The sequence below is a fragment of the Panthera tigris genome, chromosome B1 (genome assembly GCF_018350195.1).
Source record: "Panthera tigris isolate Pti1 chromosome B1, P.tigris_Pti1_mat1.1, whole genome shotgun sequence".
NCBI lineage: Eukaryota > Metazoa > Chordata > Mammalia > Carnivora > Felidae > Panthera > Panthera tigris.
This window is the reverse complement of record NC_056663.1, coordinates 114,637,298-114,654,162: the sequence shown is the minus strand read 5'-3', so window position 1 is coordinate 114,654,162 and position 16,865 is coordinate 114,637,298. Positions and strand designations below refer to the sequence as shown.

The 16,865-nt window shown below is 38.4% G+C and overlaps 1 protein-coding gene across 2 annotated transcripts in view; it reads right to left on the bottom strand.

Moving 5' to 3' along the window:
- Nucleotides 1-11,843: 11,843 nt before the first annotated feature.
- Nucleotides 11,844-16,865, bottom strand: part of PAPSS1 (3'-phosphoadenosine 5'-phosphosulfate synthase 1) — a 104,240-nt gene continuing 99,218 nt past the window's right edge. Inside the window, exon 12 of one of the 2 annotated variants that reach the window (XM_042982623.1) lies at nt 11,844-12,582. In XM_042982623.1, the coding sequence (XP_042838557.1) occupies nt 12,444-12,582 (139 nt within the window). In that variant the 3' untranslated portion in view covers nt 11,844-12,443. 2 annotated transcript variants of the gene reach the window in all.

Sequence of the window (16,865 nt, the reverse complement as noted above, 5' to 3'; positions counted from 1 at the left end):
GCAGACCTATACACAGAAACATGGCAGGCTAGAAAGGAGTGGCAGGATATATTCAATGTACTGAATTGGCAAAATATGCAGCCAAGAATTCTTTATCCAGCAAGGTTGCCACTCAAAATAGAAGGAGAGATTAAAAGTTTCCCAGAAAAACAAAAATTAAAGGAGTTCATAACCACTAAACCAGTCCTGCAAGAAATTTAAAGGGGGACTCTCTGAAGGGAGAAAAGATGAGAAAAAACAAATAAACAAAAAAGACCAAAAGCAACAAAGACTAGAAAGGACCAGAGAACACCACCAGAAACTCCAACTTTACAGGCAACATAATGGCAATAAATTCATATCTTTCAGTACTCATGCTAAATGTCAATGGACTAAATGCTCTAATCAAAAGACATAAGGTAACAGAATGGATAAGAAAACAAGATCCATCTATATGCTGCTTACAAGAGACCCAGTTTAGATGTAAAGACACCTTTAGATTGAAAGTAAGGGGATGGAAAACCATCTATCATGCTAATGGTCAACAAAAGAAAGCCGGAGTAGCCATACTTATATCAGACAATCTAGACTTTAAAATAAAGACTGTAACAAGAGATGAAGATGGGCATTATGTCATAATTGACGGGTCCATCTGCCAAGAAGATCTAACAATTGTAAACATTTATGCTCTAAATGTGAGAGTACCCAAATATATAAATCAATTAATCACAAACATAAAGAAACTCATTGATAATAATACCATAATAGTAGGGGACTTCAACACCCCACTCACAGCAATGGACAGATCATCTAAACAGGAATCAACAAGGAAACAATGGCTTTGAATGACACACTGGGCTGGATGGACTTAACAGATGTATTCAGAACATTTCATCCTAAAGCAGCAGAATACACATTCTTCTCCAGTCCACCTGGAACATTCTCCACAACAGATTACATACTGGGACACAAATCAGCCCTCAGTAAGTACAAAAAGATCAAGATTATACCGTGCATACTTTCAGACCACAACGGTATGAAACACGAAATCAACCACAAGAAAAAAAAAAGTTAAAGAGGAAAGTAAAAAGTACAAGGAAGCCAATGAAAATGATAACACCACAGCGCAAAACCTCTGGGATGCAGCAAAGGTGGTCATAGGAGGGAAATACATAGCAATCCAGGCCTTCCTAAAGAAAGAAGAAAGGTCTCAGATACACAACCTAATCTTACACCTTAAAGACCTGGAAAAAGAACAGCAAATAAAACCCAAAAACAGCAGAAGACAGAAATTAATAAATATTAGAGCAGAAATCAATGCTATCAAAACCAAAACCAAACCAAACCAAACCAAACCAAAACAGTAGAACAGATCAATGACACCAGAAGCTGGTTCTTTGAAGGAATTAACAAAACTCATAAACCCCTCGACAGTTTGATCAAAAAGAAAAAGGAAAGGACCCAAATAAATAAAATCAAGAATGAAAGAGGAGAGGTCACAACCAGCACAGCAGAAATACAAACAATAATAAGAGAATATTATGAGCAATTATACGCCAGTAAAATGGGCAATCTGGAAGAAATGGACAAATCCCTAGAGACATATACACTACCAAAACTGAAACAGGAAGAAATAGAAAATTTGAACAGACCCATAACCACTAAAGAAATCAAATTAGTAATCAAGCATCTCACAAAAAACAAGAGTCCAGGGCCAGATGGCTTTCTGGGGGAATTCTACCAAACATTTAAAGAAGAATTAACACCTATTCCTTTGAAGCTGTTCCAAAATATAGAAATAGAAGGAAAACTTCCAAACTCTTTCTATGAAGCCAGTATTAACTTGATTCCAAAACAAGACAAAGGCCCCGCTAAAAAGGAGAACTACAGACCAATTTCCCTGATGAACATGGATGTAATAATCCTCAACAAGATATTAGCCAACCGGATCCAACAATACATTAAGAAAATTATTCACCATGACCAAGTGGGATCTATACCGGGGAGGCAGGGCTGGTTCAATATCCATGAAACAAACAATGTGATTCATCACATCAATAAAAGAAAGGACAAGAACCATATGATCCTCTCAGTAGATGCAGAGACAACATTTGACAAAATACAGTATCATTTCTTGATAAAAGCCCGCAAGAAAGTAAGGATAGAAGGATCATACCTTGAGATCATAAAAGCCATATATGAAAGACCCACCATTAATATCATCCTCAATGGGGAAAACCTGAGAGCTTTCCCCCTAAGGTCAGGAACAAGACAGGGATGTCCACTCTCACCACTGCTATTCAACATAGTATTGGAAGTCTTAGCCTCAGCAATCAAACAACACAAAGAAATAAAAGGCAACCCAATTGGTCATGAGGAGGTCAAACTTTCACTCTTAGTAGATGACATGATACTCTATATGGAAAACCCAAAAGATTCCATGAAAAAGCTGCTAGAACTGAATCATGAATTCAGCAAAGTTGCAGGATATAAAATCAATGAACAGAAATCGGTTGCATTCCTATACACCAACAATGAAGCAACAGAAAAAGAAATCAAAGAATCAATCCCATTTACAATTGCACCAAAACCCATAAAATACCTAGGAATAAATCTAACCAAAGAGGTGAAAAATTTATATACTGAAAACAATAGAAAGCTTATGAAAGAAATTGAAGAAGACACAAAAAAATGGAAAACTATTCCAAGCTCCTGGATAGGAAGAACAAATTTTGTTAAAATGTCAATATTACTCAAAGCAATCTATATATTCAACGCAATACCTGTCAAAATAACACCAGCATTCTTCACAGAGCTAGAACAAACAATCCTAAAATTTGTATGGAACCAGAAAAGACCCCGAATAGCCAAAGCAATCTTGAAAAAGAAAACCAAAGCTGGAGGCATCACAATCCCGGACTTCAAACTGTATTACAAAGCTGTAATCATCAAGACAGCATGGTACTGGCACAAAAACAGACAGATCAATGCAACAGAGAACCCAGAAATGGACCCACAAACGTATGGCCAAGTAATCTTTCAGAAAGCAGTAAAGAATATCCAATGGAATAAAGACAGTCTCTTCAGCAAATGGTGCTGGGAAAACTGGACAGTGACATGCAGAAAAATGAACCTGGACCACTTTCTTACACCATACACAAAAATGAACTCAAAATGGATGAAAGACCTAAACGTAAGACAGGAAGGTTTCAAAATCCCAGAGGAGAAAGCAGGCAAAAACCTCTTTGACCTTGGCTGCAACAACTTCTTACTCAACACATCTCCAGAGGCAAGGGAAACAAAAGCAAAAATGAACTATTGGGACCTCATCAAAATAAAAATCTTCTGCACAGCGAAGGAAACAATCAGCAAAACTAAAAGGCAACCAACAGAATGGGAGAAAGTAGTTGCAAATGATATATTAGATAAAGGGTTAATATCCAAAATCTATAAAGATCTCATCAAACTCAACACCCAAAAAACAAATAATCCACTGAAGAAATGGGCAAAAGACATGAATAGACACTTCTCCAAAGAAGACATCCAGATGGCCAACTGACACATGAAAAAATGCTCAACATCACTCATCATCAGGGAAATACAAATCAAAACCACAATGAGATACCACCTTACACCTGTCAGAATGGCTAACATTAACAACTCAGGCAACAACAGATGTTGGCAAGGATGCGGAGAAAGAGGATCTCTTTTGCATTGTTGGTGGCAATGCAAGCTGGGGCAGCCACTTTGGAAAACAGTATGGAGGTTCCTCAAAAAATTAAGAATAGAACTACCCTACAACCCAGCAACTGCACTACTAGGTATTATCCAAGGAATACAGGTATGCTGTTTCAAAGGGACACATGTACCCCAATGTTTATAGCAATGCTATTGACAATAGCCAAAGTATGGAAAGAGCCCAAATTTCCATCATTGGATGAATGGATAAAGAAGATCTGGTACATATACACAATGGAGTATTACTTGGCAATCAAAAAGAATGAAATCTTGCCATTTGCAACTACATGGATGGAACTGGAGGGTATTATGCTGAGCAAAATTACAGAAAAACAAGTATCATATGATGCCACTCAAATGAGGAATTTAAGATACAGAACAGGTGAACATAAGGGAAGAGAAGCAAAAATGATATAAAAACAGGGAGGGGGACAAAACAAGAGATTCTTAAATATAGAGAACAAACAAGGCTGCTAGAGGTGTTGTGGGAGGGGGGATGGGCTGAATGGGTAAGGGGCATCAAGTAATCTACTCCTGAAATCATTGTTGCACTATATGCTAACTTGGATGTAAATTAAAAAAATAATAAATTATAAAAAAAATCTCATTTAACGTAATACCCCCAACTCCCCTATAAATGAAGCTCTTTGCTTTTACCATATCACCTCTGCTCTCTTTCAGAGTTACCCAAGTATAGTCCTCACTCTAGAGCCCTTTCTAAAAAGATTGCCTTTTAAAACTTTCCATTTAATATAATTTTAATCAGTCAAAATGGAGTTTTCAAGTTTGTCTCTAAGCTATATTTTCTTTTATTGAAGTTCTTTGTTCTCTTTTATTTATCTCTGGTAGTAATAGAAAACTTTTCATGAAAACCTTGAGCGCAATATTTTTAATCCATTAGAGATATGAATAAAAGGAACAAAATCCCTTCCCTATTGTTCCAAACATTTAAAAATATAAAGAACTTAAGACCCCCAGTACAGCCATTATTCACTATATGGTGACTGCCTTGAGAGATTGGGACATTAAAATTTTTCTTTTGTTCTCATTTTTTATAAGGAAACTAAATGCAAAGAAAAGTGTTAATACAATGCACAGAATACAGATTAAAACATCAAAGTCAGGAAATGCAGAGGTGAATGATTTCATAGGAAACTTAGCTCGTGTCCACTGAACACAGGCATAATAATCATGTGTCAGCCCTACTAGCATCTGGTGTTTCTGCTGCTAAGTTGACCTTCTGGCCACCAACCTTTATGAATCTGTATTTTCCTGGGCAGTTGTTATAAGTACAGAAGTGAACAAACTACTATTGGAATTATTGCTTATTAAAATTCATATTTATTTTTACTCTCCGCAATTTATCTACTTTAAAAATATAATTATTTGTAATCACAAATTTTTAGTTTCTATGACCAGAAGAAATGTTGCTGAATCAACAAGATGCTAAAAACTCTGGTCTATTCAGCAAACAGTTCAGTTAACATAGCCCTGAACTGAGTCAGATTGAATGTCTGACAGTTGAATTATTTGGACATTTAAGTGTCATAAACAACCAATCTCACTCCCGTAATAGGAAACAATTGAACATACATCACCCTGATTTATTTGACTTTGTGGGGTTAAATCTGCTGAAGGTCTTGGATGCCCTCCCCTTAGCCATCTCCCCCTACCTTCCTACTCCCCTCCAAGTCAGAGAAGGGAATGGAAAGGTGAGAGATAGAGACTAAATACGGTGTGGATTGCTCCATTTCCCAAGCCTGTCCCCTCCTCTAGTAGAAACTCTGCCATCAGAACCCCATCAGTCTAGAGCAGAGGTTGGCAAACTCCTTCCAAAGAAGGGCCAGCAAATATATTCAGCTTTTCAAGCCAAAAGGTATCTGATTCAACTACTCAACTCTGCTTTTAGAGCACAAGAGCAGCCACAGACAATAAACAAACGCGTGTAGCTATGTTCCAACACAACTTTGTTTGCAAACACAGGCAGTGAGCCAGGTCATAGTTTGCCATCTCCTGATCTGGGGAACTAGGCTTATCTGTTTCGTTTTGGTGTTTTTTTCATATTTTATCAAGACTATGGTCCATTTTATAGCTCGGTAACTTTTTTTTTTTTTTTTTTTTTTTTTTTTTACTATATATACACTGTTGCCTAATTCTATTTTATATCTTGTCACCACTATTCAAATTGATTCTATCATTTATCCTCATCATAAAGTTTCTAACCCCTAGTCCAGATGCCTTTATTTCTCTTTACCTTTAACCACAACTCCAATTTCCCCAGCCATTGTCCACTGGGGAGTACAATTGAGTCAGGATACTTGAGCTGTAATACTTGTATTAATCAGTGATTTCTGGAGGTGTCTGGGTGTCTCAGTCAGTTGAGTTTCAGATTCTTGGTTTTCGGCTCAGGTCATGATCTCATGGTTCGTGGAGTAGGCTCTGCCTAGGATTCTCTCTCTCTTCCTCCCCCTCTACCCCTGCCCACTCTCACACACACTCACTCTGTCCCAAAATAAATAAACATTTTTTTAAAAATTAGTGATTGCTATTTAACAAAGCACCCCAAAACTCAGTGGCTTAAAACAATCACTTACTATTTTTCATGAGTCTCTGGGTGAGCTGCCAAGTTACGTCTACCCTCACTTCTCATAATTTTCTCACTTATTCCTGGTATTATTCCAAATGAACTGATAAAACTATTTCATCTAACTCACCCCTCAAAAATTCATTGAGGTTTTAATTGCCTCACTTAATTTTGAGAAGACTGATATTTCTAGATATTGTCTTTTCACCTAGTACCACAGTATACCGCTCCAATTTTTTAAGGTCCTGCTTCATAGCTTTTCATAACATTTTATAGTTTTATTCAACTAGACCTGTTTCTTTTCTTTTTAATTTTGTTGCCAAGTATTTTACAGGTTATGTGGCTGCCATCTGGGACAGGTTATGTGGCTATCATCTGGGGCTGGGACATTTTGGGTTCACAAACTTGAGAATTTCCCTGTGAAATGTGAAACCGGCCCCCATATCCGGAGGGCAAGGAGAGAGGGAAGAAAGAGACTAGGCACTCTACATTGGGAGGTGGCAAGCTTAAGAAGCAAGGGAACTTACCTAGGAAGCTTCTCTTCGGCAGCGGGAGGGCGAGATCTCCCCATCAGCCCACCGAAATTTTAAAAGATTACATAACAGCCTTAACAGGATTCATTCACACATACTGTCCAGGTGGTCCCCCTAACACACAGCTCTCTCAGGTCCGCAACCGTGGAAACGCGCAGCGCAGGGGAGGGGTGAGGACCCTCCAGCTGCCGGCCCGCCCACGGTCAGTTCCTGGGTCATTTAGCGGTCACGCTCACCCGATGACCTCCTCCAACAGACATTTTCATTTGTAGTCAAGTATTATTAATACAGAAATTTTTGGTTTTGCACATTTTGGGTGATTTTGGCTTTTGCACATTTATCTTACACCCAACCTCTTTACCAAAGTTAACTTTTAAATTCTCGTCTAGCAAAATCATGTTATACTCAATTTTTATTTCAATTCTCATTTTTTAACTTTTGTTTTCCCCTTCTCCTTTCTTAATATTCTTTACTATGTCAGTTACTGTTATAAGCATTAAACAAAATAATACATGTAAAGCACTTAGCAGTTTCTTGAAAATAAAATAGTAAGTACTCAGGGGTGTCTGGGTGGTTCAATTGGTTAAGCATCCGACTCCGGCTCAGGTCGTGATCTCGGTTTGTGGATTTCAGCCGTGCTTCAGGCTCTGTGCTGACAGCTGAGAGTTCTGGAGCCTGCTTCAGATTCTGTGTCTCCCTCTCTCTCTGCACCTCCCCTGCTAGTGCACTCTCTCTCTCTCAAAATAAGTAAAAATATTAAAAAAAAAAAAAATAGTAAGCACTCAGTAAACATTAGCTATTAAGATTTCAATGATGCTTATTGAAGATAAATTTACATTTTTTGCTATTCTTTATTCATCACCCTACTCTTAGCTCTGAGATCTTTTGACTATGAGCAGGAAAAGAATCCCTATGTGGAAAAGTCTGGGCAACAGTATATAATTTTGTACCTCATATTCCTAATACCATAATACCTGTTTATCCCCAGGAGATGCAAATAATTAGCTAGTAAATGACGCACCACTTATATAGTTCAATTCTAAAAGTCAAATATATTTAAGATTTTATGCTTTAATCAAAGGTGTCAAACAAGCTGAACTCAGCTTTTATCTGAAGTGTAATGCTTGTAAAATGCAGCTTTAACATAACTGATGTTAATTAAAGCAGACCTTCCTCATTAAACTTAATGTTGAGAATAATTTCTTTCTAATCCTGATCTACCACTCCTCATATTTTAAAATATATTTCATTGATCTCATTTTTCAAAGTGCCACCATTTTTTCAATGATTCCTTTCTTTTGCATTTGAATTAGTCTATGTGTGTTTTAGACAAATGTATTTTTCTGCATTTTCCCCTTGCAAAAATGTACTTGTTTTCTTAATCTAGAAAACACAGAAGTTAGACACAAGGAAAATGCAAGGGAAAAAAGCATGACTGAACCAGGAACAGTGTTTGGATAGTCTTAGATTTGTTGGTTGCTTTTTTTTTTTAACGGTTATTTATTTCTGAGAGAGACAGGCGGAGAGACAGGGAGACAGAGGAACTAAAGCAGGCTCTGAGCTGACAGCACTGAGCCCAGTGTGGGGCTTGCACTCACAAACCTTGATATCATGACCTAAGGTGAAATTGGACCCTTAACCAACTGAGCTACCCAGGTGCCCCTTAGATTTGTTATCTAACATGTATCTGTATTTAGTCACTTTGTGAAGTGGGCTAGAGAACAGTGTTACTATGCACATATTACAAGGTCTTGTCTCAAAGATATTGGTATCACTCTATTTCTTGGCCAAAAGACTACATCTTTAAATATGATGATAAAGGATTACTTTACACACACTGCCTCATAATTCCTGACTATGACCTTCACAGGTAAGGAAACAGGCTTCATGAAGCTGCAGGTCACAACCAACAAGGAATTGGTCAAATTTTATTTCCAAGGCTGAATTCTTAAATCACAAAACTGTATTCTCTTAAGCTTGTTCCTTGGCTTAAGCCAAGACATCTAAATATCTAAGCTTTTAACTTTTTTCTTACTCAAATTTCTGTAACGGCTGTATGAGTAGCTCATTGGAATTAGCCCACAACATGTCGAAAATCAAATTTCTATTTCTGCACCTATGTAGAACACTTATATATACATGCCCCTAGATCACACAAGATAACACTAACCACACTGAAGATGAAAGTCTTGTAGGGCAAACTCTGGGCAGCCAGGCAGTGAATCCAGACATGTTGACATTAACTCCTCTTGCTTGAAGTGGCTGGTTTTTCTTGGGGAACTGATTGCACAGCAAGGCCCCAGTATGCTTACTTTTAACAGATGCCTATGTTCTTTTAGGCAATTGGAGTGGTTGTGCTGCTGGGGAGAACAAACACTTTTCAAAGAGGATAAGCCAGAGCTGTTGTGAGGAATGCAGTGAGGGAGCTCATATTCTAATTCATTTCAGTGCAGAGAAGACAGATAATTACAGATGCTCAGTGCTGGTGCAGGTCTGGGAGATAGAGGTCCATGATGAAATTTTCCATGTTTCATATTTCCTCAAATCTAGGCCCTCAATTCTGGTGCCATTTTCCTTGGGAACTTGGGGAAGCAGGAAGTCAGGATAAGAAGGAGGCTTCAATCTTAACACACCCCTGCTTAGTCACTCCTCAAGTACATATCTTTAGGGAAGCCAGCTTTTACCTCAGTCCAGAAAACACTCGCTCGGAGTTAAGTGGGCAGGATGTTCCTTGTGCCATTTTTATATAATTATATTCAAGACAATAATGTGTGGATCAGGGAATGGAATCCAGCAGAAATATAACCCAAGAGGTTTGCAGGCCCTCCAAGAAATATACCACACACAGAAAAGGGGCCCAGTGGCCAAATACTTCCTTACTTTGTGAGCCAACCAACCCCTGGATACATATGTCCTAATAAAAATAGACCATGTGTAAGAACCATGACTTCCGAATTTTTCTTGATAAAGTATCTGAATGCTGACTTCCAAGAGACAGACATAATTGCTCCCCTCTTAGATGAAAATAAAACTCAAATATGTGGTCTGGATTACCAGAGTAGAACAGAGAATTGACAGATTTAAAACATTATTTTTGCCAAGATGATTGCACTTTCTTTTCCTCCTTTCTTTAAAAAGGAGTATTTTTCCATTCTCTTTTCCAGCTGATGGATAGATAAAAAAAAAATGGCACTGAGATTTCCAAGACCACTTGGCAGGAGAGGTTGAATGTAAAAAGGTTGAATGTTTTAAAGATTGGTTTGGGCTCATTTTTATGGACTGGGAAGAGGAAAAATTAAATTTGTGTGTATCAGATTTTTTGATTAAAGATACACATACCAACATGTGAACTAGTGGAAATCACTAGGTGCTTCTATTTTCTTCCCCATTTCTCTGCAACACACAAGTGGGTGGCCAATCCCAAGGGCCCAGGGGCATAGAATTACGTTTTCATCATGTCTCTCTTTGGCAGGCTGGAGGCCAGGGGGTACAGTGGGGACCAGATTCAGGAAAGGACAATTACAGATAGAATAGAAATCTACTTTTTAGAACACATTTCATCCTAATGCTATTCATCGTAACTTCTTTTCTTCATGATCTCATCTTGATTTTAGGAGTATAAAGGACAAGTTTCCTAAGTGCCAAGTTTTTAAAGATGTTTTTCTTCTGTATTTTTAACTCTTAAATACACAGCTGACAGTAAAAATCATCTTGAAATTTAGCAGTATCAAGATTTTTATATGAAATACACATTTTCCTCACATGCTTATGTTATGATCAGGGAGCTTGATCGCAAACAAGAGAAACTCCAGATAATTTTGGTAGCAAAGAAATTTATAGGAAGACTATTGGGTATCTTAGAGAATTGATGGAAAATGCAAGAGAATGAGGCTCAGAAAATGGTATGGAATGAAATGAAGCTGATGTGGAGGACTGACCCAAGGTCACACCACTGGAATGTTGTAGACGGGATACTACTTCTGCACAGGAGACCCCATCCCCACGGGCTCCACTTCCACTTGACATCACAGTCCCCAGAATCTCAACTCTACCGCTGCCACCATGAATCCGTGATCCGTTTTGTCTCTATATCTTTGCATCACTTCCTACACATTTTCAACACTTTAGGTAGGAGTTTCTAAATTAGCTGAGGTGCTATGTTATACCTTAGCTGTTTGCAGTTGGAGAGGGAAAATCTATGGTGTCCTTCAACCTATGTAGACTTATATAAAGGAGTTCTCCCTTAAAAAAGAGATCTAGAAAATGTGGCACCAAAATAATACCAACCGTCACTTCTAATTGTTCCCGTAAACATATCCATCCATATAACTCTCTACGTCACCTAATGAATATTTTTATTCAGTATTCACGAGTGAATAAATCTATCCACTAGAAAATATCTACTCATAGCCTCCATTTTTTTCTATTTACCAACTTTCTCACGGATTCCCTCCATAATCCAATTTTACTATTTTTGCATTTTTCCTTCTATCTCTTTGCCTAGTGATATTTTATTCTCATTTACCTTAATGACAATACACTATCTCCATGTATACTCTGCCATCTCATTTTAATGCTAAATTTTTAAAGAGTAGATCATGATTATTTCACAGAAAGTATGCTTGCAAATCAAAAATGCTGGCATCTCAACCAAAATTGTATATCCAGCTCCTAAATAAATATCTCCACTTGAATAGTCTACTTGAGGATATCCTACAAAAGCAAACTGGATACGATGCCCCCTCCCCAAATGGACCATCATCTCCCTAGCTCTATGGCTAGTACCACCACCTTAGGGTGTTTAAGAATATTAGAGATATTTGGGGAATCTGGTTGAATTCTTGGACAGGATGCATTATCATCTTTCCATTTAAAAATTCACTATGAAAAACAGGAGCTAATTATTAGATTCGAGGAATGGAAAGATGCCTGTATTTTCCCTCCTCCATCAGAAACTTTTCACAAGAAGGAAAGGTTAAGTGTAAACAAAACAAAAAATATCATATAAATAAGAAGCCAAAAAGTTTAATGTTATTGAATAGATCGAAAGTTCATTCAGGGCTTACACAGATCATAAGAATAGATTATAACAGCTAAGAGATCAATAGCTTCCTGGAAGGAAGGAAGGAAGGAAGGAAGGAAGCAGTTTACATTTTTCAATGTAGAAAAAGAAAACCTAATTGCTACAGATGTCTTGTAAAATTCCCCAAACGAAGTCTAGCCAAGTTTATTGTTTAGTGGACTTTTTCTTTTTCCAAGGGATGAAAAATGAGATTCAATGTGTATACTATTGGTTACAACTAATGTAACAGCTTGAAAAAATCATAAGACAGAAGCATAAATATAATATAAAAAGACAAGATTTTAAAATTGCACTGTAAGAATATTAACTATAATAAGTGGAAAAGATACATTAAAACCAGCAATGTATTACACTAGTTCAAAACAAAACTCGTAAGGCAGACCAAAACTGACGCTAGTTAAGGAAAGTGGTCTGTGTTGAGGAAGTGTGTCCAGACAGACACCACCACAAAGAAATGCCAACAGGAACTACGTGGTCCCCTCGTTACTCAGTTAAGTGTCAAAGGTAGAGTGACAGGGTCAACAGCTTAAGCTTTCTCCAAGGATTTGTAGTATTCCATCAGCACAGTCCAGGCTTTGGGAGCCATAAAGCCTTCCGGAGGTTTCTGGCCTTCTCGGGCAAGTTTGCGCATTCGTGTTCCTGAGATAAATTCAAAGTCTTCATGGCTGAAACAGAAAAAAAAAAAAAAAAAAAAAAAAAAAAGAAAGAAAGAAAGAAAGAAATTACATCCCATTTCTAGAATCTTAGGGATAGTGAAACTTAAAAATTTTTTTTTCATGTTTATTTAATTTTTTTGAGAGTGAGGGAGACAGTGTAAGCAGGGGAAGAGCAGAGAGAGAGAGAGAATCCAAAGCAGGCTCCAGTCTCTGAGCTGTCAGCGCAGAGCCCAACACAGGGCTTGAACCCACAAACCTCAAGAATGACCTGAGCCAAAAGTCAGACTCTCAACTGATGAACCACCCAGGCGCCCCAGTAACAGTGCAATTTTAAAAAGCATTTCTTCTTCTGTTCATGGTAGATAAGCTTAATGGAAACAAAAAGATCTGGATAAAACACAGTACTGTACTTGTAAATGAATGCTCAATCTGATTTCAAATCTGTCATTGAACAAAAACCACCATACTATCAAAATACCCATTTTTAGAACTAGGAAACAAATTTTAATTGAAATATCTACTGAGATCACTGTAGATTCACATGTAATTGTAAGATATAATACAGCAAGCTCTCATCTATCCTTTATCCAGTTTTCCCCAATGGTAGCATCTTGCCAAACTATAGCATAATATCACAATCAGGTTATCAGTATGAATACAATTTACCAATCTTATTCAGATTTCCCCAGTTTTACTTGTACTCAATTCTCTGTGTATTTAGTTCTGTACAATTAAAAAAAAATTTTTTAATGTTTTTATTTATTTTTGAGAGAGAGACAGACAGAGCATGAGCAGGGGAGGGGCAGAGAGAGGGGGAGACACAGAATCCGAAGCAAGCTCCAGGCTCCAAGCTGTCAGCACAGAGCCTGACACGGAGCTTGAACTCACGGACTGTGAGATCATGACTTGAGCCAAAGTCGGATGCTCAACCAACTGAGGCACCCAGGCACCCCTAGTTCTGTACAATTTTATCATATATGTAGGTTCACGTATCCACCACAGTCAACATGCATTAACAGTTCCAAAACCTTGAAGATCCCTTGGGGTGTCCTTTTATAGCCATACCCATCTCCCTCCCTCACTTCCTCTTCCTCAGCCCATGGGAACTACTAATTTAGAACTAGAAATTAAAAACAAACAAACAGGGGCACCCGGGTGGTTCAGTCGGTTGAACGTCCGACTTCGGCCCAGGTCATGATCTCACAGTTCGTGAGTTTGAGCCCCGCGTCGGGCTCTGTGCTGATAGCTCGGAGCCGGGAGCCTGCTTCAGATTCTGTGTCTTCCTCTCTCTCTGCCCCATCCCCACTCGTGCTCTATCTCTCTCTGTCTTAAAAATAAATAAAACATTTAAAAAAAATGAAAAACAAACAAACAAAAAAACCCATTAAATCCAATTTAGTTATGCAGGCAGAAAACTCTTTAGGAAGTCTGACTCTGAAAGGTTAAATGTATACTGGAACATTAAAAGAAAACTAATTTTTTAATAGCAAAAACAGGTAAGTAGCAATAAATGATACTCTTCCACGGATACCACCAAAGTATTGTTGGTTTTTCTCATCTTCTTATATTCAAAAACACACAAAGGCCCTTAAACCATTAAGCACTGAGCATGTATGGCTATGGCACAGACTGTCCACTAGTAATTTTATCCTCTTCCCCCAAACAAAAAGAACCAACCTAGATAGCAGACCAGGACCCAGCAAGAGCTCTGGATCACTCGGGCCACCAGATCACAGGCTATGTTTGCTCCTAGCTAACAGCTGTATGTTCCCTCCCACTTCATTATTTGTGGAACATAAATCATAAACTGCCACGTGCTTCTAGAGAGATGCCAAGTATATTTTCTAACTAATAATTACACTTCTAGGAACCTATGTTAAGGAAAAAATCAGATGCACACAACATCTATGCACAACATCTTTATGTTATGCATAAAGATAGCTAAGTGGAAGTTGTTTTAGGATAGTAAAATACTGTAAATGACCTGAAGGTTAAAGTTTCTAAATAAATTATGGTTTAGCCCTGAATAAAAGAATCAGGACACAAAACTTTCTATGCAATACAACTACAATTCTGTTAAAAATACAGAGGGTGTGGAGAGAAGGCTATTAACAAATATACCCAAGGGGCGCCTGGGTGGCTCCGTAAGCTGTCCAACTGTTGATTTCAGCTCAGGTCATGATCTTAGCTGTGAGCTTGAGTCCTGTGTTTGGCTCTGCACTGAGTGTGGAGGCTGCTTCCGATTCTCTTTCTCCCTCTTCCTCTGCCCCTTCCCCACTCAAGCTCTTGCTCTCTCTCTCAAAGGGGGGAAGGGGGGAAGGAGGGAAGGAACAAAGGAACAAAGGAACAAAGGAACAAAGGAACAAAGGAAGGAGAAATATATGCAAACTGTTTTGTTTTGGAGAGAGAGACAGAGAAAGAGAGCTCCAGCAGAGGAGTGGAGCAGAGGGGAAGGGGGGAAGACAGAGGGAGGGAGAGCGAGGGAGGGAGAGCGAGGGAGGGAGAGCGCGGGAGGGAGAGCGCGGGAGGGAGGGAAGGAGGGAGAGAATATCTTAAGTAGGTTCCATGCTCAGTGCAGAGTCCAACGCAGAACTTAATCCCATGACCCTGGGATCACGACCTGAACTGAAATCAAGAGTCGAAAGTTCAACCAACTGAACCACCCAGGCGCCCCCACCCAAATGTTACAGTGGTTATCTCCATACAGTATTACCACAGTGCTATTAATTTTGCTCATGTTTTCTGTAGTTTTCTAAAAATGATTTTTATCAATTATCAAAATCAAAAAAATATCAAATATCAATAATTTTATAATGAGTTAAAAGTTTATATAAAATAATCTCCAGCCATTTGATTTTAAGTAATTTTTAAAAATTTAACCTTAAATTAACCTGAAACCTCAAATACTGCCCCTGATGAAAGCAGATAAATAAGGTCCTGCTATACCATTATGCTTCCTATACTGGTCTCAAAGTAGTTACAATGGCTATTAACTCACTTATGTACCAGGCATTATCAGTAAAGAGTGTATCTGGATGGTGCTAGCTACACAGAACACGTTCAAAACTATTTCTAATTAGGAACTCAATAAATATTTGGTGAAATATAAAAGAATGCAAAAGTGTATGCATAGAAAAATTTTACTGGTTCAATATAGAACGGTGCATATCTGGTCTTAAATGAGTCACTACTCTTCATCTTCTGGCAAAAAAAAGGGAAATGTGGGATTTCTGATTGCTGTGGTTAATTTAAGCTACTTGTATATTCCCTTTTATCTAGTTGTTCCCACTAGAAATTTCTCCATAACTTTCACAACGATCTCTTCCATAATCATCTGCACATCTACCTTCTCTCTGACCTTGCTCACCTCCACTTCAGGCAGGGGAACCCACATACACCTTCCTATCCTGGCTCACTGTCTACCTATGAGCCCTCAGATTGTGGACTCCAGACCAAGAAAGAAATACTGTGATTTCCTCATGATCCAAACTGTGCATTGGTTTCTGGTCTCTCCTGCTTTTCTGATTCTGTCTGCGTGCTCAATGACCCCACTGCCCACTGGGCTTCTAAACCTTGGAACTGGTTTTATCACCACCAGGCTCTGTGCACCTCTTTCATTTGGCCTGGCTCTATGCCTGATCACAATTGTTAGTTCCTAAGATCAACATGACTCTTGGTCCTGAATCTAGTTTTACCTCTTAGGATTTGCTGCTGGCCCCAGTTCTGGCCTTTCCAACTCCAGAGTGAGATACTCAGACTTTAGTGATTGCCCCAACCCCCTTCGAAACATATCTAAGAATTTTATTGTGGAATATTATACATATAGGACATCAATACAAAATAGTATGACTCAGGCATCTGGGTGGCTCAGTCGGTTGAGTGTCTGACTTTGGCTCAGGTCATGATCTCGCGGTCCGTGAGTTTGAGCCCTGCATCGTGCTCTGTGCTGACAGCCCAGAGCCTGGAGCCTGCTTCGGATTCTGTATCTCCTTCTCTACCTCTTGCCCAATCACATTCTCTCTCTCTCTCTCACTCTCAAAAATAAACATTAAAAAAAAAAACAAAAAAAAACAACCATTCAAAATAGTGTGACTCATTTCATCAGTCATAGGAAAAGCATCTCTAACTATTAGGCAGAAAGGCACTACTTGAATTCAGGCATGCAACATCTTCCCCTAGTCACCCTGTGTGCTCTACCTATTCCCTCAACTACAAGAAAGACAGGAAGATATACCTATGCATTCAACTCAATATATAAACAGCTCTCATCTGCTTAGGTAAAACATATTTTA